Raw genomic sequence first — 21373 nt, forward strand, 5'->3', positions numbered from 1 at the left:
TTTTTAATGGTGCTGAGGTTTAAGTGTATAGCGCCCCCAGTGTCGTAATTTCTCCAGGATCTCGGCTACTGGGGGGTAGCTGAGACCCCAGAGAACATGATTTGGGTTGGTTTTTACTTACTCCAGTGTTGCGATTGCCGTTATTCATGGTATAACGTTGACCGCATAAAAAACGTATAAGAGTATACCCGGAGTATAATCAGACTCGAGTATAAGCCGAGGCACCTAATTTTACCACAAAAAACTGCGAAAACATATTGACTTGAGTATAAGCGTAGGGTGGGAAATGCAGCAGCTACTGGTAAATTTCAAAAATAAACAAATACCAATAAAATTATGTTAATTGAGACATGGGCCCCACAAAATGCTACATAGAAAAATATGCCCCATATAATGCTGCATAAAGATGATGATGGGCCCCATAAGATGCTCCATACAAAAATATACCCCATAAAATGCTCCATATAGTTGATGATGGGCCCCATAAGATGCTCATATAATGTAGTTTATGCTGATCATTTACCCTATATTGCTGCCGCTGCTGTAATAAAAAAAATGACATACTCACCTCTCGTCGCTGGCCGGTGGTCCTCAGCATCTCAGGCTTTCTGCAGTGACTGTTTAGGCAGAGGGAGCAGGGAGCACACTAATCACGTCATCGCACCCTCTGACCTGAACGTCATAGCCAGAAGACGCGGAAGACACAGCGCAGTGGTGTAACGGGGACACGTGAACATCGCAAGTGTCTGGGGCCTGAGAATGCGGCGGCAGAGGCACCTGGCCCCCACAGCACACCGGTGTCCCTGCCTGCTCAGGACCGCAGCACTTGTATCGGTGCCCCGTCAGCAGCCACTAGAATACTTACAGAGGCTGCAGGGGAGTAAGCAGATGATCCAGAGACACTGTGGACCTCCACACTGCATCAGAGAACAGATAAGTGAGACCGTGACTCGTGTATAATCTGAGAGGGGTCTTTTTCAGCAAAAAAAAGTGCTGAAAAACTCGGCTTATACGATATTTCCTCTCTCTGCTGATGTGATTGCACATCAGAGGAGAGAGAAATAGGGTCCCCCGAACCCCCCGATACCTCTGGTATCCAGGCATCCCCTAATGCAGACCGCCAGCATCTTCTGGGAGAAAATGGCAGGCGCAGGCATAGTGCACCCACCGAGATCTGCTGGTCAGCACCCAGGAACAATAGGAAATTTTTCCTATTGGTTCATTTTGCTCACTGTGATAGACCCTATCACAGTGATCAAAATAAAAAAAAAAATAGTAAATAAAACCCTCCTTTATCACCCCCTTAGGGAAAAATAATAAAATTAAAAATATATATTTATTTACATTTTTCCACTAGGGTTCTATTAGAGTTGGGATAAAGTGAGTTGGGCTAAAGTGAGTTGGACTAAACTGAGGGTTAGGGTTATGGCTATGGTTAGGGTTAGGGCTAGGATTAGGGTTAGAGCTAGGGTTATGGCTAGACTTAGAACTAGGGTTAGGGTTGGGATTACGGTTAGGGTTGGGATTAGGGTTAAGGGGGTGCTGGGGTTAGGTTTGTGGTTAGGGTTATGGTTAGGGTTGAGATTAGTGTTAGGGGTTTGTTGGGGTTAGGGTTGTGGTTAGGGTTATGGTTAGGGTTGGGATTAGGGTTAAGGATGTGTTAAGGTTAGATTTGTGGTTAGGGTTATGGTTGGGATTAGGGTTAGGGGTGTGTAGGGGCTAGGGTTGTGGTTAAGGTTGTGGCTAGGGTTGGGAATATGGTTAGGGGTGTGTTGGGGTTGGGGTTAGGGCTGTGTTAGGGTTGGAGTTATTACTGTGGGTTTCCACTGTTTAGGAACATCAGGGGGTCTCCAAACGCGACATGGTGCCATCATTGATTCTAGCCAATTTTGTGTTCAAAAAGTCAAACGATGCTCCCTCCTTTCTGAGCCCTGCCTTGCACCCTAACAGTGGTTTACCCCCATATGTGGAGTATCAGTATACTCAGAACAAATTGCACAACATCTTTGGGGATCTAATTTCTCCTGTTACCCTTGTGAAAATAAAAATTTGGTTGTGAAAAAATAATTTTTGTGCAAAAATATGATTTTTTATTTTCATGGCTCTATGTTATAAACTTCTGTGAAGCACTTGGGAGTTCAAAGTGCCCACCACACATTTAAATAAGTTCCTTGAGGGGTCTAGTTTCCAAAATGGTGTCACTTGTGGGGTTTTTTCACTGTTTAGGCACATCAGGGGCTCTTCAAACGCGACATGGTGTCCGATCTCAATTCCATCCAATTCTGCATTAAAAAAGTCAAACGGCGCTCCTTCCCTTCCAAGCTCTGCCGTGCGCCCAAACAGTGGTTTACCCCCACATATGGGGTATCAGCATATCAGGATAAATTGCTCAACAACTTTTGTGGTTCATTTTCTCTTTTTATGCTTGTGAAAATAAAAAAAAATTGTTCTGAAGAAAAATGTTTGTGAAAAAAAGCGAAATGTTCATTTTTTCCTTCCACATTGCTTCAGTTCCTGTGAAGCATGTAATGGGTTAATAAACCTCTTGAGTGTGGTTTTGAGCACATTGAGGGGTGGAGTTTTTAGAATGGTGTCACTTTTGGGTATTCTCTGTCATAGACCCCTCAAAGTGACTTCAAATGTGAGATGGTCTCTAAAAAAATGGTTTTGTAAATTTTGTTGTAAAAATTAGAAATCGCTGGTCAACTTTTAGCTCTAATAACTTACTAACAAAAAAAATAGTTTCCAAAATTGTGCTGATGTAAAGTAGACATGTGGGAAATGTTATTTATTAAGTATATTGTTGTGTGACATATTTCTCTGATTTAAGGGCATAAAAATTCAAAGTTTGAAAATTGCAAAATGTTTTACGTTTTCGCCATACTTCCATTTTTTTCATAAATAAATGCAAGTCATATCGAAGAAATTTCAAGTACAAAATGTCACGAGAAAATCTGAGAATCAGTGCGATCCGTTGAAGCGTTCCAGAGTTATAACCACATAAAGTGACAGTGGTCAGAACTGTAAAAATTGGTTTGGTCAGCAGCAAATTGGCTCTGTCACTAAGGGGTTAATCCCTTCGCAACTGGGAAATTATGTTTTGGGGGTTTTTTTTTGCACTTTCGTTTTTTCACTTCCTTTCCACCAAGAGCCACAACTTTTTTATTTTGCCTTTCACATGTACTGAAAATAGAAAAAACAAAATTCCAAGTTGCACGTAATAGTACGCCGAAGTTGGACTCCCTCCCTTTGATGTGGGCTCTGGCACTGAGCCCACATCTTTTCCAGCACATGTCAGCTGTTTTGACATGTGCCTCTAACAGTCGCAGGTGGCATTGTGATCCACCCGCACTAATTTAATGCCGCTGTCAATCTCTGACAGCGGCATTTAATCCATGCTTTTGGCAAGCGTGCTGGAAATCCCGCCTATTGGTGACCCAATGGGTTGGTATGACAACCAGAGGTCTCCAGCAGACCTCTATGGTTGTCACTGTCGGATTGCTATGAGCGCCACCCGGTGGTCGATGCTCATAGCAAGTAAGCAATTCTGTTACATACAGGCGATCTGATCATCGCCTGTAAGTAGCAGAGGCGATTGGATTATGGCAGCTTCTAGTCTCCCATGCCAAAAGTTAAAAAAAATGGTTTTAAAAAAAATTTAAAAAGTATAAAAAATTGAAAGTTCAAATCACCCCCCTTTCGCCCCATTCAAAATAAAACAATTAAAAAGAAAATTAAACATATCATATATACTCGAGTATAAGCCGAGAATTTCAGCCCTTTTTTTAGGCTGAAATTGCCCCTCTCGGTTTATACTCGAGTCATACCCAGGGGTCGGCAGGGCAGGGGGAGCGGTAGCTGTGTAATAATACTCACCTGCTGCTGGCATAGTCCTTGCACGTCCCTGGTTCTCTGGGTGCCGGCAGCTTCTTCCTGTAGTGAGCGGTCATATGGTACCGCTCATTACAGTAATGAATATGGACCCGACTCCACTCCCATAGGGGTGGAGCCGCATATTCATTACTGTAATGAGCGGTACCATGTGACCGCTCACTACAGGAAGAAGCTGCCGGTGCCAGGGAACAGACGTGAAGGGACCACGTCAGGAGCAGGTGAGTATAAAGCAGTGCACGATATTCACCTGCTCCCCATTCCACCATCTGCGCTGCTGTGTCTTCCCTGACCTCTGCACTAACATTAGGTCAGAGGGCACGATGATGCCATTAGTGCGCACCGCCCTCTGCCTGAAAAATCAGTGCAGAGGATGGGGAAGACACAGCGGCGGTTGGCGGTGGAATGGGGAGCAGGTGAATATAGCAAGTGCCGAGGGCCTGAGAGGTGAGTATGTAATTTTTTATTTTTTTTAATCGCAGCAACAGCATATGGGGCAAATCTTATGGGGCTATATGCAGCATTATATGGGGCGAATATCTGTATGGAGCATCTTATGGGGCCATATGCAGCATTATATGGGGCAAATATCTGTATGGGGCCATGTACAGCATTATATGGGGCAAATATCTGTATGGAGCATCTTATGGGGCCATGTACAGCATTATATGGGGCAAATATCTGTATGGAGCATCTTATGGGGCCATGTGCAGCATTGTATTTGACAAATATCTGTATGGAGCATCTTGTGGGGCCATGTGCAGCATTATATGGGGCAAATATCTGTATGGGGCCATGTGCAGCATTATATGGGGCAAATATCTGTATGGATCCATGTGCAGCATTATATGGGGCAAATATCTGTATGGAGCATCTTATGGGGCCATGTGCAGCATTATATGGGGCAAATATCTGTATGGAGCATCTTGTGGGGCCATGTGCAGCATTATATGGGGCAAATATCTGTATGGGGCCATGTGCAGTATTATTTGGGGCAAATATCTGTATGGGGCCATGTGCAGCTTTATATGGGGAAAATATCTCTATGGAGCATCTTATGGGGCCACGTGCAGCATTATATGGGGCAAATATCTCTATGGAGCATCTTATGGAGCCATAATCCACATTTGTGGAGCATTATACGGGGCAAATGTGTCTATGGAGCATCTTATGGGGCCATAATCAGCAATAGTGCAGCATTGTATGGGGCAAATGTCTGTATGGAGCATCTTATGGGGTCATAATCAACATTTGTGCCGCATTATATAGGGTATATTTTAATATGGAGTATCTTATGGAGCCCATCATAAACTGTTTGGAGCATTATATGAGGTGTATTTTGTATGGAGCATCTTATGTGGCACATCATGAACTGTATGGAGCATTATATGGGGCTCCTGATTCAAGATGGATATTCAAAAACACTTAAACTACTGATGTCTCAATTAACTTTACCTTTATTGGTATCTATTTTTATTTTTGAAATTTACCAGTAGCTGCTGCATTTTCCACCCTAGACTTATACTCGAGTCGTTAAGTTTTCCCAGATTTTTGTGGCAAAATTAGGGGGGTCAGCTTATACTCGGGTCAGCTTATACTCGAGTATATACGGTACATATATTTGGTATCGTCAAGTTCAGAATCGCCTGATCTATCAATACAAAAAAATAATTAACCCGATCGCTAAACAGCATAATGAGAAAAAAAAGTTAAAATTCCAGATTACGTTTTTTTTTGTCGCCACAACATTGCATTAAAATCTAACAACGAGCGATCAAAAGACCATATCTGCACCAAAATGGTATAATTAAAAGCGTCAGCTCAGCACGCAAAAAATAAGCCATTACCCAACCCGAGATCACGAAAAATGAAGACGCTACTGGTATAGGAAATGGCACAATTTTTTTTTTTTTTTAAACTTCGGATTTTTTTTTCACCACTTAAATAAAGAAGAACCTAGACATGTTTGGTGACTAAGAACTTGTAATGACCTGGAGAATCATAATGGCAGGTCAGTTTTAGCATTTAGTGAATATGGTAAAAAATAAATAACTGTCGGATTGCTCTTTTTTACATTTTCACCGTACTTGGAATTTTTTTCTCATTTTCCAGTACACGATATGTTAAATGTCGTTCAAAAGTAAAACTCATCCCACAAAAAAAACAAGCCATCACATGGCCATTTTGACCAAAGAATAAAAAAGTTATGGTTCTTGGAAGAAGGGGAGCAAAAAAATGAAAATGCAAAACCAAAAATACCTCTGGTCGTTAAGTGGTTAAACATGTGATCCATGTACTGTACAGCACTCTGCCAGCATTCTGCTTCATAAAGGAGCTATGATACTATTACATCACCCCCAAATTGTCTTTTTTGAAACTTAGGAGGGTTCCTATTATCTAAGCCTCTCATAATCTATTCCCTTTATATACATTCATCCCCCCTGGAGAGGTCCCCATTACAGAATGATGAAACGCATATTTAGAGGGATAGGCACACTTGGACACTGTCAGGATGGGAGATATTGCATTAGACATGACAGGGAAATGTAGACTTCGGTTAAGTTCACAGTTGTGTGTAGCTGGTCTGCGGATGGCTGCGGATGTCCTCCCTTAAGCTCCGCCTACTTCTGCATGCATCCTGCGTCATCCTGCATACCTATCTTTAACATTGGGTACACAGGGACGTGCGTTGTATATGGATGTGTGCGAATGCGGCGTTTTGACGTGCCTGCCAACCGCACGGGAACGCAAAAAGTTGCAAAGTTGCAAAAAGTTGCGTTCCCGTGTGGTCAGTGGGTACGTCAAAATGCCACATCTGCACCCATCTGCATACAACGCTTGTCCTGCGTACCCAATATTAAAGATAGGTACGCAGGATGACGCAGGATGCATGTGGAAGTAGGCGGAGCATAGGCGGCGCTTAAGGGAGGACATACGCAGCCATCCGCAGACCAGCCACACGCAAGTGTGAACTTAGCCTTACCTGTCTGATTTTATGTCCCTTTGCTCCCTCCTGCATGATGTTTTTGCTGATTGAAAACTTCAAATGGTAAGATCCAACCATATTTTTTATTGAGCACTGCTTCACTTTATCACTTTAATGTCTGTATATGTCATTGCGAGGTAGTTACCCATATTTTAATCTGGAATATTAAAAGTAATATTTTTTTTAAAAACTGTTCCTGCTAACCCCTACTTAAATTGATTAGATCCTTGTACCCCTAGTGGGCTTTGCTTATCCAGGTCCTTTTGTCCAACATTAATTGAATGGACAAAAATTCCCACAGTCAAACTCCAAAATTTTGTAAAAAGAGTGGAAGAGTGGATGCAGTTTTGGCTGGGGGATTAACTTCTTATTAATCCCTCTGGATTAAGAATGGGATGCCATAAAAGATCCTGTAGGTGTAAAATATAGAGATCCCCAAAATGTTTGTTGATAAAGTGTATATAGATAAATATTGTATGGGCGAACTGTATATACCCTTTAACAACTTATGTACTCATATGAGAACACTAGTCAATTTGAGGACAGTGGCCCCATTTGGGCATTTATTATCTACTGGTAATTTTTATCATTTTGGTAGTGATATGAAAACCACACCACATTTTTTCTAAAACTTAAAAAAAATGATAGTAATAAAAATAAAGAATATTATCATTTCCCAGAGATCAAAACTTAATACAAATAAATGTCAGAACGTGCCGTGTAACAAGACCAACAAGCTTGAAAGGAAAAGTGAATTTATATAAGACATTCACATAGCCAGCAGCTTATGCATTGCCTAGTTGATTCATAAATACTGTGTAAATGCATTGTGACATGAATAATGTAAAGCTTTCATTGTATACGAGTGGCGTTACAGTAATCATTTTTTTTTAATTACAACATTCTTACCAAGCTGTAAAATGTACCTAGAAATCATGGATAGAGCTGAACTACAAAGCAGCCCTGAAACCCAAATCCTACAAGTCCACTTATCAGTTAGCTCTCAAGAACATCGACTGATGTAAATACATTGGAAAATTAAGTAGTTTGGGCTAAAAAACAGACAATCCAACCCAACTCAGGCAACACATTTCCTGATAGTAAAATAAACCAAAACAAGGAAAGTCATTACTTAGGCACAACTTGACACTTATGGGCCGTAATGTTCTGTAAGGTGACTCCCTACCTACTATTTGTCATTTATTACCACTTCCCCTCTTCAGCCATCATCTCCTTGAAGGCTTTGTGGTTCATTTGAAGTGTAAATTAGGGGTGACAGACTACTTTTAACTCAGACTATTCAAAATACCACGGTTATGATTTGTTGGTCTATAACCAAAGAAATTGAGAAGCTTTCTTACTCAGAGGTTAGATCAATCAATACCTTTCACCAGATTTATGATGAATGGAATATATCTGTGTCCAATAAGCTTATTTCTTTTTACACCGTCATACACACTACTGCCACTTCCTAACGTGTGTTATCGTTGCTCTAAATCCTCATACCAGATACCCTTTAAAATGTTCTAAGATAGCAACATTTCCTATCTACTCAATGCTTTGTTCTTTTCTACAGTTCGCAAAACCACTTTTATATTTATAATCTATTGTTCCTTTGATTTTTTTTTTTTAAATGTGATCTATATAGATTAAAGAAGAGAAACATGTCAGAAAACAGATGTTATAATACACTATACTGATTTGGTAACAGCATTGCATAAAAAATACAAAAGTAAGACAGAATTAAAGGAAATAAAAGTGAAGAAAAGAATGGAGACAAGTCTAAATTTCTATTAGATCTCATTTAGGGTCAGTTATGTGATAAGCATTGTAGTAAATGAATGATCACAGGAAAGTATTCCTTAAAGGTTGTCTCAAAACAACTTATAAGCCTTCCACGGGATAGGCTGTACGTTTCCTGTAACTGGGAGCCCTACGCTGAGACCCCACTGATCCTGAATGGTCATCAATCCCCTGTATAAATGAAGCATACAAACTTCTGCGACATATACAGCACAGAACAAAAGTTTGGACACACCTTCTCATTTAAAGATTTTTCTATATTGACTATGAAAATTGTACATTCACACTGAAGGCATCAAAACTATGAATTAACACATGTGGAATTATATACTTAACAAAAAAGTGTGAAACAACTGAAATTATGTCTTATACTCTAGATTCTTAAAAGTAGCCACCTTTTGCTTTGATGACTGCTTTGCACACTCTTGGCATTCTCTTGATGAGCTTCAAGAGGCAGTCACCGGGAATGGTCTTCCAACAATCTTGAAGGAGTTACCAGAGATGCTTAGCACTTGTTGGCTCTTTTGCCTTCACTCTGCAGTCCAGCTGAGTGAGAAGGTGTGTCCAAACTTTTGGTCTGTACTGTAAATCTATGGGATTGGTAAAAACAGATGTGCTCTATTGTGAGCTTGTTCTATAAGTCCCATAGAAATTGAATGGAGCAGCAATGCTCACGTATCAATTGCACAATATAATGTAATGAATATTCAGAAAACTTCAGTTTCGAAAATTGTTCCTGATGACCTACAATTCACAAAGAACTTCGAGATTTTATAAATTGGCCGATTGTCTTATATGTATGGTGACCTCAAAACTTTGCCCTGATTGAAGATGTCAGGTCAAAGAGATTGGGGTATCAACATGATCAATACTTTGTTCAAATACTAGAAAAGCTGCTGTTTCTGGAAGAGGCTTCTCTATGGGAAAAACAAGTATGTTCAATGAACGTTTATGTTTGTGGAGTCTGGAGGAATAGCTGTTTAACGACAGCTATCTTGGCTGTATAGACTGCTTTGTAAATATGTACCTAGGCATCATAACATATATGTGTCATAGTGTGACATCTACACAAATACAAAAGAAAAAAAAACACAATTGCATAAGCATATTTTCATAACATTTTTACATATAATATTATATATTACAGGCTTGACAACTTAATTTTTTACTGGTCAACATATCCAAGAATTACAGACCAACATCATTTCTTCCAGACATATTGGAAAACTGTAACAATTATCATTAGCATTTTAAGGGATATATGTCTATAGCCCATAATACTGATATAAACACATTGGAATAATTCATTTTGAAATGATAAAAATAGCAATCATAATGATCCATACAAGAAACCCAGCTTTATAACTATCAAGGACACAGCAAACTTCTTTTCAGACAAGGTAAAAAAAAAGTGCCCTATTTTTATTCTGTTCTTGAATTTCCTAATGGTTGGCTTTGTATCAATATCTCATGCAAAGACATTTTACATTTTCCTACTCCTGTCTGCAAAATAATATATAATCTGTCTATTATCTCAGGACGTTTTTCTATTTTTTATTTATATGTTTGTTTATTCTGCAGATTACTGCTGTATTTTTTTATTACAGAATCTATTGAAATCTGGTCATATATTAAATGGTAGGATTTTTAAACAATGAACCCAGTATTAGAGTGAAAAGTAATGGCAAATAATTTCCAGGATACGGCATTACTTTGATTGATTGCTGAGAGTGTGACATCTGGGGTCACCACAGATCCTTGGAGCTATAGCAGCAGTGCTCCTGTACATCATGCAGCTGAGCATCATTGCACAACGAAATGCCGTACTGAGGCCGTAGCACTAAGGCCTCATTCAGATGTCCGTGTTGCATGTACAGAGGGAGAAATAAGTATTTGATCCCTTGCTGATTTTGTAAGTTTGCCCACTGACAAAGACATGAACAGTCTATAATTTTAAGGGTAGGTTAATTTTAACATAAAGAGATAGAATATAAAAATAAAATCCAGAAAATCACACTGCATAAATTATATAAATTTATTTGCATTTTGCAGTGAGAAATAAGTATTTGATCCCTCTGGCAAACAAAACTTAAGACTTAATACTTGGTGGCAAAACCCTCGTTGGCAGACACAGCAGTCAAACGTTTTTTGTAGTTGATGATGAGGTTTGCGCACATGTCAGGAGGAATTTTGGTCCACTCAGATCATCTCTAAATCATTAAGATTTTGAGGCTGTCGCCAACTCAGAGCTTCAACTCCCTCCATAATTTTTCTATGGGATTAAGGTCAGGAGACTGGCTAGGCCACTCCATGACCATAATGTCCTTCTTTTTGAGCCACTCCTTTGTTGCCTTGGCTGTATATTTTAGGTCATTGTCTTGACCCAGCCATGACCCATTTTTAATGTCCTGGCAGAGGGAAGGTGTTTGTAACTCAATATTTTACGGTACATGGCTTCATCCATTCTCCCATTGATGCAGAGAAGTATTCCTGTGTCCTTAGCAGAGAAACACCCCCAAAACATAATGTTTCCACCTCCATGCTTGATAGTTTGGACGTGTTCTTTGGGTCATAGGCAGCATTTCTCTTCCTACAAACACAGTGAGTTGAGTTAATGCCAAAGACCTCAATTATTGTCTCATCTGAATCCAGCACCTTCTCTCAATCACAGAATCATCCTGGTGTTTATTGGCAAACTTCAGACAGGACTGCACATATGCTTTTTTTAGCAGGGGGACCTTGTGGGCACTGCAAGATTTTAAACCTTTATGGCATAATGTGTTAGCAATGGTTTACTTGGTGACTGTGGTCCCAGCTGCCTTGAGATTATTAACAAGTTCCCCCCGTGTAGTTTTAGGCTGATCTCTCACCTTCCTCATGATCAAAAATACCCCCCACGAGGTGAGATTTTGCATGGTGCCCAAGATCGATGTTGATTGACAGTCATTTTGTAGTTCTTCAATTTTCTTACTATTGCACCAACAGTTGCCTCCTTCTCACCCAGCATCTTACTTATGGTTTTGTAGCTCATTCCAGCTTTGTGCAGGTCTATGATCTTGTCCCTCATATCCTTAGAAAGCTCTTTGTCCTTGCCCATGTTGTAGAGGTTAGAGTCTGACTGATTAATTGAGTCTGTGGACAGGAGTCTTTTATAAAGATGACTATGTAAGACAGCTGTCTTTAATGCAGGCAACGAGTTGATTAGGAGCGTTTAACTCATCTGTAGGAGCCAGAACTCTTAATGGTTGGTAGGGGATCAAATACTTATTTCTCACTGTAAAATGCAAATACATTTACATAATTTATACAATGTGATTTTATGGAGTTTATTTCTTATATTCTATCTCTCAATGTTAAAATTAACCTACCCTTAAAATCATAGACTCTTCATGTCTTTGTCAATGGGCAAACTTACAAAATCAGCAAGGGATCAAATACTTATTTGCCCAACTGTATGTGTTGATTCCAGGTTTTTCACTAATAGAACACGTGCAATTCACATTTCCATTACTTTTGTGTGTGAATGTGTGTGTAAATCTCATTGAGACATATCCATTTTTGTCTGGTTTCACGGAGAAGTTTAGTTATTTATTTATCCATCAATGAAAAGCACTAAACACACTGATGGTAAAAATGGAGACAAGGGTAGTACGCTGATGGCACACTGATGGTAAAAAACAGACACATGGACCGTACACTGATGACACACTGATGGTAGAAATAGGCCAAGGACCGTACATTGATGATACACTGATGGTAAAAATGAACACACAAACCGTACACTGATGGCACACTGATGATAAAAGCAGACACACAGACCAAACACTGATGGCACACTGATGGTAAAAACAGACACACGGACCATACACTGAGGACAAACACGGATGGTAAAAACAGAGACATGGACCGCACACTGATGACACACTAATGATAAAAATGGACACACGGACCGTACACTGATGACACGCTGTTGGTAAAAACAGACACACGGACCGTACACTGATCACACACTGATGGTAAAAATGGACACACGGACTGTACACTGATGACAAACCAATGGTAAAAATGAACACACGGACCGTACACTGATGAAACACTGATGGCAAAAACAGACACATGGGCCAGTGATGACACACTGATGTTAAAAACGGACACACAGACCCAACACTGATGACATACTAATGGTAAAAAATGGAGACACGAACCGCACACTTGTGACACCCTGATGATAAAAACGAACACACAGACTGTACACTGATGATATACTGATCCAAAACACTGATGAACCATTTTTTTCTCGGACAGGTTTTGGAATGAGTCCTAAATCAGTCTGGGCTCAACGCTTTCAGGATTGTTGGCAGTCCCAAAAGTTAGACTCTCACTGATCATAAAGGTATACCATATCCTAATACAATATCTTAATGATGTGCCATTATTCCATGAAATTTTTAATTATATGTAACCGTCAAATATCTAGGATTGTAATTGGGGTGAAACTAAACTAATAAGCCAATCTTCAGATATTAATGAAACGTAAATACAGTGATAAAAACTAAGTAGTACTTTTATTTGTTTCTGTTTCCAAGTACATTTTACATGAACCCATTTCCAAAACCACTAACTCTATTATATTTCTAAAATAGGTTTGGGTCTAAAAGCATTCATACAAATAATGAATTTTCCGTTTATTTTTAATTCTACAGAATGAGAAGAACTGTATTAGTCCGTCTGCCATATGTTGTCTACAAAATATTAAACATGTATAAATTTGAGAAAAAATATGCGCGTTGTGTTCAATAAGTTGAATGAGAGCTTTAGATATGTAACAGTTTTCTTTACTAATACATATATTGAAATAATATATATTTACTATAATAATAGATTCTTTTATTTGTAATGAAAGAACAATATGAAGTTTGATTCATCCCTTTAATGAACCATTAGAAATTATCGTACAAGGTTGAACTGGATGAAATTGTGTCTTTTTTAACTTTAATCAGCGGCTTAGTTAACTTCTGGTGTCTATGTCAAATAACTAACAGGGTTCCAAATGTTTCCCATTTATAGTACTGCTGTATGTCATGCATCAGTATGACTATTGGGCTCCCTTAGGGTATGTGGTGCTGGAATTCTTGTCTTTCGATCCCCTATAACTCTACTATGTAATACACAGTGCAGTTGTAATATCTTTTTTTTTAGGAGGGGTTACTACTATGAAGACCAAATCCTTATAGGAAAAGAAACTTACGAGAAAGCTAATTTCTGATCCCTGACTTCTACTTAAATCATCAAAACATGGCAACAAACGTAACACTCTTGGGCCCTTTTTTATTAATTACTATTATTATTCTATGGCAATTCTGTAGTCAGAGGATTCTAAATGAATAACATATAACTTGTATTTTACATAGGGAAAAGCAAACACTTAAAAACACATGGCCCTGGAAAATCTTACCTGTGGTGAGTTTCTTTATTTAGTAAAATGCACGTACCTTTCAAATCGCTCATTGCTGTAAAATATTTTCTGCTGAGTAAAAGGAAACATTACACTGAGGTATAGTCCTTTCCCTAGCAAAGAGTTTTATGCATGCTTACTTGGTGCATCCTACTTCTTGGGTCGTTCTCAAACAGGAAATGAAAGACAATTATAGAAATAAAAAAATTGAAATGAACTCTATTACAAGATGTTACATGTGTCATTTTCAGGATTGCTGAATTATCATGAGATTGAACCAAAATACCATAAAGCCATGCTCCCATGTAGTACAAACGCTGCATTTTTGGGGGCTAAAAATCCGCTGTATTTAACAGTTAAAGCAAAATAAGTGGATGTGACGTCAGGAATACTCATGCCTTCGATGCATTTAATGAAGCTGAGGAACTTTACATTTTGATGGGTTGTTTCTCCATAGACTTTTATAAGCAGCCTGAACGAAAGCATGTAAAATTGCAGTTGCAATTCTTAGTGCAAAATGGCAGCATTTTTGCACAAAAGGGGCATTAAAAATGCTGTGTCATATCTGCACAAAAAAAACACAAAAGAAGGCTGAACACATAAATAAGAAACAAAAACACAATAAACAAAACAGACTACTATTGCATATTTTGGTGCAGGAACATGCAAAAAAATTGTAGAAAAATGTAACGTTAAAAAATTAAGTATTTTGGCAAATGGAAACCTGGTCTAAAGGCACTTTCCAAACAGCGTGTTTGTTTCAAGTGTTGTTTAGTAATGCTATTCCACATCAGTATAATAGTAGCTGTTCTGTCCTCACTAGCTGAGGCAGGCTCATACGTAGCTATACAGTCAGCTAAACCGCTATACCGGGGTCCAATAAGGAGACTGTGGTTGAGTCTGTGCTTTATTAAACGTAGTGGTATATTGATGCGGTGAAACTGTGAACAATGATATACATAGAATCAGTGCATGGCATAGAACAGATACATAATACACATGATATACATTATGCATAACATTTAGAAGGCTAGTGACTAAACTAGGAGTACAACTGGTTAAACTAAGCTAATATAGAGCAGAAATATCTATAGGAAGCATAAAGACATACCGGCAATGCAATCGCAAGGGGGATGAAGTGAAGCGTCTTTCCTTGAAGGCAAACCGAAGAAAGTGAAAGGAAAAATGGAGGGAAATGGAGGCTGAGCTACCATAATGCATTGCAAAGGAGGAGGAGAATCAGACATTGATAATACTAAAACAAGATTGAACTGCCAACATAACTCTGACCGCTAGAGGGAGCCAAAGCATCACAAACAAATAAAGGTATGAAGATCCATACTGAGAAACCTGCAATTATGCAAAGAGATAATCAGGGTAACAATATTAGATGGCGGAGACAGAACACTCCCCGTCTGGCATCAGCGGATGTCACTACTCCTTTCTTCCGAAGGCAACAATAGGACCAGTTCAGATACCGGTCTGGAAAATGTCTTAGGTTCATTCCCTTTGGTCATCCTTAACTCAACTTTGCGGACGTTGCCGTCCTTGCTCGGGAACGTTGCGGTAACTAGACCAAGTGGCCACTGGTTCCGGTGAATCTGACAGTCTTTCACAAGAACAAGGTCACCTATGTTCAGATTAGGTTTAGTAGATTGCCACTTCGTCCGTGGCTGCAGGGTAGACAAATATTATTTGCGCCACCTGTCCCAGAAAGTATTTGCAAGACTTTGTACCTGTCTCCATTGGCGCTTGTAGAGGTCCTTCGCGTCGAATCCTCCTGGAGGGGCACTGGACAGTCCTGTTTTCTGGGTAAGTAAAGTAGCTGGAGTCAATAACAAAGGCTCCTCAGGGTCGTTAGGAACTGGAACCAGGGGTCTTGCGTTAATTATAGCTCCAGCTTCAGCCATGAATGTGATGAGACTTTCGTGGGTGAGTCTCGCTGCTCCTTCTTGAAGAAGAGTGGAGTCAAGAATTCTCCGTACTAGACCAATCATTCGTTCCCAAGATCCTCCCATATGTGAAGAGTGAGGTGGGTTGAATGACCATGTGCAGCCTTGGTCACTGAGGAACCTCTCGAGAGTCTTATAGTTTAGATTTGAGGGTATTCCTAATTCCTTTGCTGCACCAACGAAGTTAGTACCTCTGTATGAACGTATGTGCTTGATAGGACCACGGATGGCCATAAAACGTCTTAAGGCATTGATGAAGCTTGACGTGTCAAGGGACTCGATGACCTCTATGTGGACGGCTCTGATTGACATGCAAGTGAACATGACTGCCCAACGTTTACTATTGGCTTGGCCGCCTCTCGTACGACGTGTAACAACTGACCAAGGCCCAAACACATCGAGACCAATGCTAGTAAAGGGAGGGTCTGGGCTGAGTCTATCTGCTGGTAGGTCAGCCATCTTTTGGGTTTGAGTTGAACCACGAAGCTTACGGCAGGTAACACATTTGTAGATGACACTACTGATGAGTCTTTTTGCACCGATGATCCACAAGCCAGCAGATCTGATGGCTCCTTCTATAAATAGCCTTCCTTGATGCTTGACCAGATTGTGGTAATGTTGTACGATTAGATAGGCAACATGACATTTTCCGGGAAGTATAAGAGGGAATTTCTCCACAAACTCCATCTCAGCTTCTTTGAGTCGGCCTCCTACCCTCAGCAGGCCGCTGTTGTCGATGAATGGGTCGAGTTTTCTCAATACGCTGCTCGCTGGTATTGGAGCTTTGTTAGTAAGACATTGGATTTCTGCAAAGTAGGTTTCTCTTTGAACAGTGAGGATGATGTGATTTCTAGAGAACTCTAAGTCGGAGGTAACGTAGGTATTTTTACAAAGATGCCAACCTTTACATTTTTCTGTGGCACAAGTTCTGGTAGCCATGAATGAGCGAGCTATATGTGTCAGGCAGGTAATGGCTCGAGTAAGTGACTTCCAACTTGAGAATCTGTCGAACCTGCAAGATCCAAGCTGGATAACAGAGGTCATTGTATGTAGTGTAGACACCTGAGGGCGGATTTCAGCATCTGAGTCCTCTCCTACAAGTTCAAAGGTGTCTGGAAAACATTCCTCAATGTACAATAGTTTTGGTCCAGAGAGCCACGTTGTGCTTCCTAGTCGACTTGCGTCAACTGCTCTAGTTGCATGATCTGCGGGATTCTGGTCTGTGGGTATGTAATGCCACTGCTGTGGGTGAACTGATCTCCTGATTCGTAGCACTCTGTTATTGACATAAACGTAGAATCGCCTGGTTTCGTTGTGGATATATCCCAGGACTACTTTGCTGTCTGAGTAGAACTTGGCCTGTGTCAGGTCGATATCCATTTCGGATGCGATGAACTCCGCTAACTCAACGGCTAAGACTGCGGCACAAAGCTCTAACCTGGGTATAGTGTGCTCTGGTTGTGGTGCGAGTTTGGCCTTTCCCATGACGAAACCAATGTGGCACTGACATTTGGAGTCTACAGTTTTGAGGTAGGCAACAGCGGCAATTGCTTTGACAGAAGCATCTGCAAATACGTACAGTCTTTGGCTCTGTATCTCAGTAGATGGCACAGGGGTGTATGGTCTTGGCATATGCAAGTTGGAGAGTGCCGCTAACGAGTTCTTCCACTCTTCCCACTGGATCCTCTTATCAGGTGGCAGAGGTGCATCCCAGTCAGATGTTTCCCTAGTTAAGTCTCTTAGTAGGGCCTTGCCTTGTATAGTAACAGGAGCTGCGAAACCCAAGGGGTCGTACAGACTGTTGATGGTAGACAGGACGCCTCTACGTGTGAAAGGCCTTTCTTCCTGGCTGACCTGAAAGGTGAAAGTGTCTGATTGTAGATTCCACAGAAGCCCGAGGCTGCGTTGCATTGGTGCGGGGTCTGACCCCAGGTCCAGGTCTCTGAGACCATTACATAGGTCCTGAGAAGGGAACGCTTCCATGAGTTCTTGGCTGTTTGAGGCTATTTTATGAAGCCTAAGGTTCGAGCAGGCAAGCATGTCCTGAGCTCTCCTGAGAAGACTGATGGCAGTTTCTTTTGAAGGCATGGCTTTTAGACAGTCGTCGACATAAAAGTCCTTTTCTATGAATTGTCTGACATCTGCTCCGTATTCTGCTTCTCCTTCCTGAGCCGACCTTTTGAGTCCGTAAATGGCGACTGCAGGTGAAGGACTGTTGCCAAAGATGTGCACTCTCATGCGATACTCTGTGACTTCTTTAGTAGGATCATTGTCTCTGTACCAGAAGAATCTTAGGAAGTTCCTGTCTCTCTCTCTCACAAGGAAACAATGGAACATTTGCTGGATGTCAGCGATGAAGGCAATGGAATCCTTACGGAAGCGCATAAGTACACCCAGTAGTTTGTTATTGAGGTCTGGTCCTGTCAGCAGAACGTCATTCAGGGAGACATCATTAAATTTAGCACTGGAATCAAACGACTCTGATCTGGCCTGGTTTCTTAGGGTGGTATACTCCGAACATGGGTAGGAACCAGCATTCTTCAGAGTCTTTGAGAGTGGGAGCTAGTTCTGCGTGACGGTTTTCAAAAATCTTTGACATGAAGGAGAAAAAGTGATCTTTCATCTCTGGTTTCTTTTTCAGATTACGAATGAGAGAGGAGAACCGTTGTAATGCCTGATTTCTGTTGTTCGGTAGACGTGGTCTGTGGGTTTTGAAGGGAAGAGGTGAGACCCAGCTGTTAGTCTCATCTTTAACGAGTCCCTTGTCCATTACCTCTAAGAACAACTTGTCCTCTACCGACATTGCCACTTGGTTGTCCTGCTTAGTTCTCTGGAAGACTGTGCACCCTAACTGATCCTCATAGCTTCCCGACACTACACTGCTGTCGTGAGTAAAGTCTATTAAATGGTTGGGCAGTTGGATGCTGTGTGGCAGTTCCCTGACATGGAACTCATTGTTACAAGGTTGAAACAGAGATGGACGTCCTTTCTCCAATGTATTTGTCAGCATGCTTGTCACAGAAGATGGGGCGTGCATGCGTCCCAAGCATACGTTGCCAATTATGACCCATCCTAGGTCTAGCCTTTGGGCATAGGGAGCATTGTGGAGTTCATTGATATGACGTCTCACTTTATGAACCTGCAGGATATCTCTCCCCAACAGCAGAATTATCTGGGCCTGATGGTCGAGTTCTGGTATAAGGTGTGCTATTCGTTTTAAGTGAGCGTGATGGATTGCTACATCTGGTGTAGGGATTTCAGATCTATTGTCTGGGATCTGGTTACATTCGATGATCGTAGGTAGTGGTAGGCAGAATTGTCCGTCTAAAGACTCGATCTGGTAGTCAGTAGCTTTCCTGCCTGCTGTTGTCACAGTACCTGCACACGTCTTTAAGGAGTAGGGAGTGCTTGGCCCTTTGATGTTGAATAGGTCAAAGAGCGTTGATCTAGCCAAGGATCGATTACTTTGATCATCCAAGATAGCATACAGTCTTACAGCTTGGTCTCTATGGCCCTTCGGGTATACTTTGACGAGGCATATTTTTGAACAGGACCTACTGTCTATTGTCCCTTTGCAGACCTCGGTGCATTGTGAAGTGATCTCTGGCGTAGCTGTATCAGTGTTCCTTTCCTCCCCGCCATGCTCACTGTCAGCTGGCATGTTTTGTGTACTCCATGGAGCTGGGCCAGAGTGTAGAGCGGTGTTATGGTCTGTGGTGCCACATTCTGTGCATTTTACACTGACCTTGCAATCCTTGGCGAGATGAGCTGTGGACGAGCAGCACTTGTAGCAGATACCGTTTTCTTTCAGGAAGCTTCTGCGATCTGGCATAGATTTTCCTCTGAAGGCTCTGCATTTCAGGAGAGGATGAGGCTTCTGATGAAGTGGGCACTGCTTGTCAGGGTCCTGCACCTTTGTCTCTGATTGGGAGCAGCCAGCAGACCTGTAATTAGAACCTGAAGAAGAAACATAAGTCTTGTGTACTGCCACAGATGTTCTGCGTGGATTTGCAGGTGGTGACGGTGTGGCATATGGTATTGCAAAGTCAAAGCTGGGATCGTTTCTAATTCTCGCTTGTTGGTGTATGAAGTCTACAAAAATGGAGAAGGGAGGGAATGGAACGCTGTGTTTGTATTTGTACGTGGAACCATGTGTGAGCCACCTCTCCTGTAGATTGTAGGGCAACTTCTGGACTATAGGGTTAACACCTCTGGCTGTGTCGAGAAATGCAAGTCCCTGTAGGTCGTCCTCATATTTGGCAACTTGGACTTCCTTCAGCAGGTCGCTTAGCTCTCTAAGTTTCTGGAGACCTTTGTTAGATATTTTAGGAAAGTCATCGATTCTTTTGAACAAGGCTCTTTCTATTACTTCTGCTGAGCCGTAACACTCATCCAGCCTTTTCCAGATCTCTTTGAGGCCAGTCTCAGGGCGGTTTATATTAATGTCTCTGATCCTTACTGCGTGTTGACTGACTCTTCTCCCAGGTATTTGACTAACAGGTCTATCTCTTCCCTGTGTTGTAGCCCCAAGTCTCTAATGACATTTTGGAAGGAAGCTTTCCAAGCTCTGTAACCTTCAGCTCGGTCAGTGAATTTCATGAGTCCCTTGGCAACCAGTTCACGTCGTGTGAAGAACTTGGCAAATTCTGTTGTGAACCGGTTGTCAGCAGAGTATACTGGTGATGGGTCGCCCTGATAGTGATGTGAGGTGCGTTCGTACCTGTTAGTGTCCTCATGGTGGCGCCAGCCGGTGTCGTATTGCTTCCGCCTGATGTACGGTGCGTCAGCAGGGTGGTCCACGTTGGTTACCTGATGAGGGGCAAGGTAGTCATTAGCAGAGTTGTTTTGCCTCACATTTTCGAGTTTGTTTCTGTCCTGAGCCTCGTGACGACTCTCGCTCACTTCGCTGGAGGTGTCGTATTCTGGTTTTGGTACTGGTTCAAGGTTATAGTTTGGATCAGGAAGGTCATTAACATACTGAGATGTGCGTTGTGGTGAGTCTTGCAGTGGAAACTCCAGACTCGACGTACTGCTTTGGCTATGCAGCTTGGGATTTTGCGCGGCTTCTAGCGATTCTGCTTCGGCGAGGGCTGCGGCAGCTTCCCTTTTTGCTGCTAGGCTTTCTAAGGCGGCATCCACACGTGCCTTCTCTAACTGCGACCTTCTCTCTTGATCGGCTCTCTCATCATCTATGCGTGCTTTTTCTAATTTAAGTTGCATCTCTTGGTCAGCAAAGCTCGCTCGTATTTTGGCAGCTTCAGCATTTGCGCGGGCAATGGCGACAGC

General features: G+C 41.4%; 1 protein-coding gene across 1 annotated transcript in view; it reads right to left on the reverse strand.

The window, feature by feature from the left end:
• Positions 1-14236, reverse strand: part of TRAT1 (T cell receptor associated transmembrane adaptor 1) — an 82713-nt gene extending 68477 nt beyond the window's left edge. The window contains exon 1 of the mRNA XM_069760198.1: positions 14173-14236. Within this exon, the coding sequence (XP_069616299.1) occupies positions 14173-14188 (16 nt within the window). The 5' untranslated portion in view covers positions 14189-14236. The remainder of the gene's footprint in view (positions 1-14172) is intronic.
• Between the last annotated feature and the right edge of the window lie 7137 nt (positions 14237-21373).

This window comes from Ranitomeya imitator, chromosome 3 (assembly GCF_032444005.1).
Source record: "Ranitomeya imitator isolate aRanImi1 chromosome 3, aRanImi1.pri, whole genome shotgun sequence".
In the NCBI taxonomy this organism is placed as follows: domain Eukaryota; kingdom Metazoa; phylum Chordata; class Amphibia; order Anura; family Dendrobatidae; genus Ranitomeya; species Ranitomeya imitator.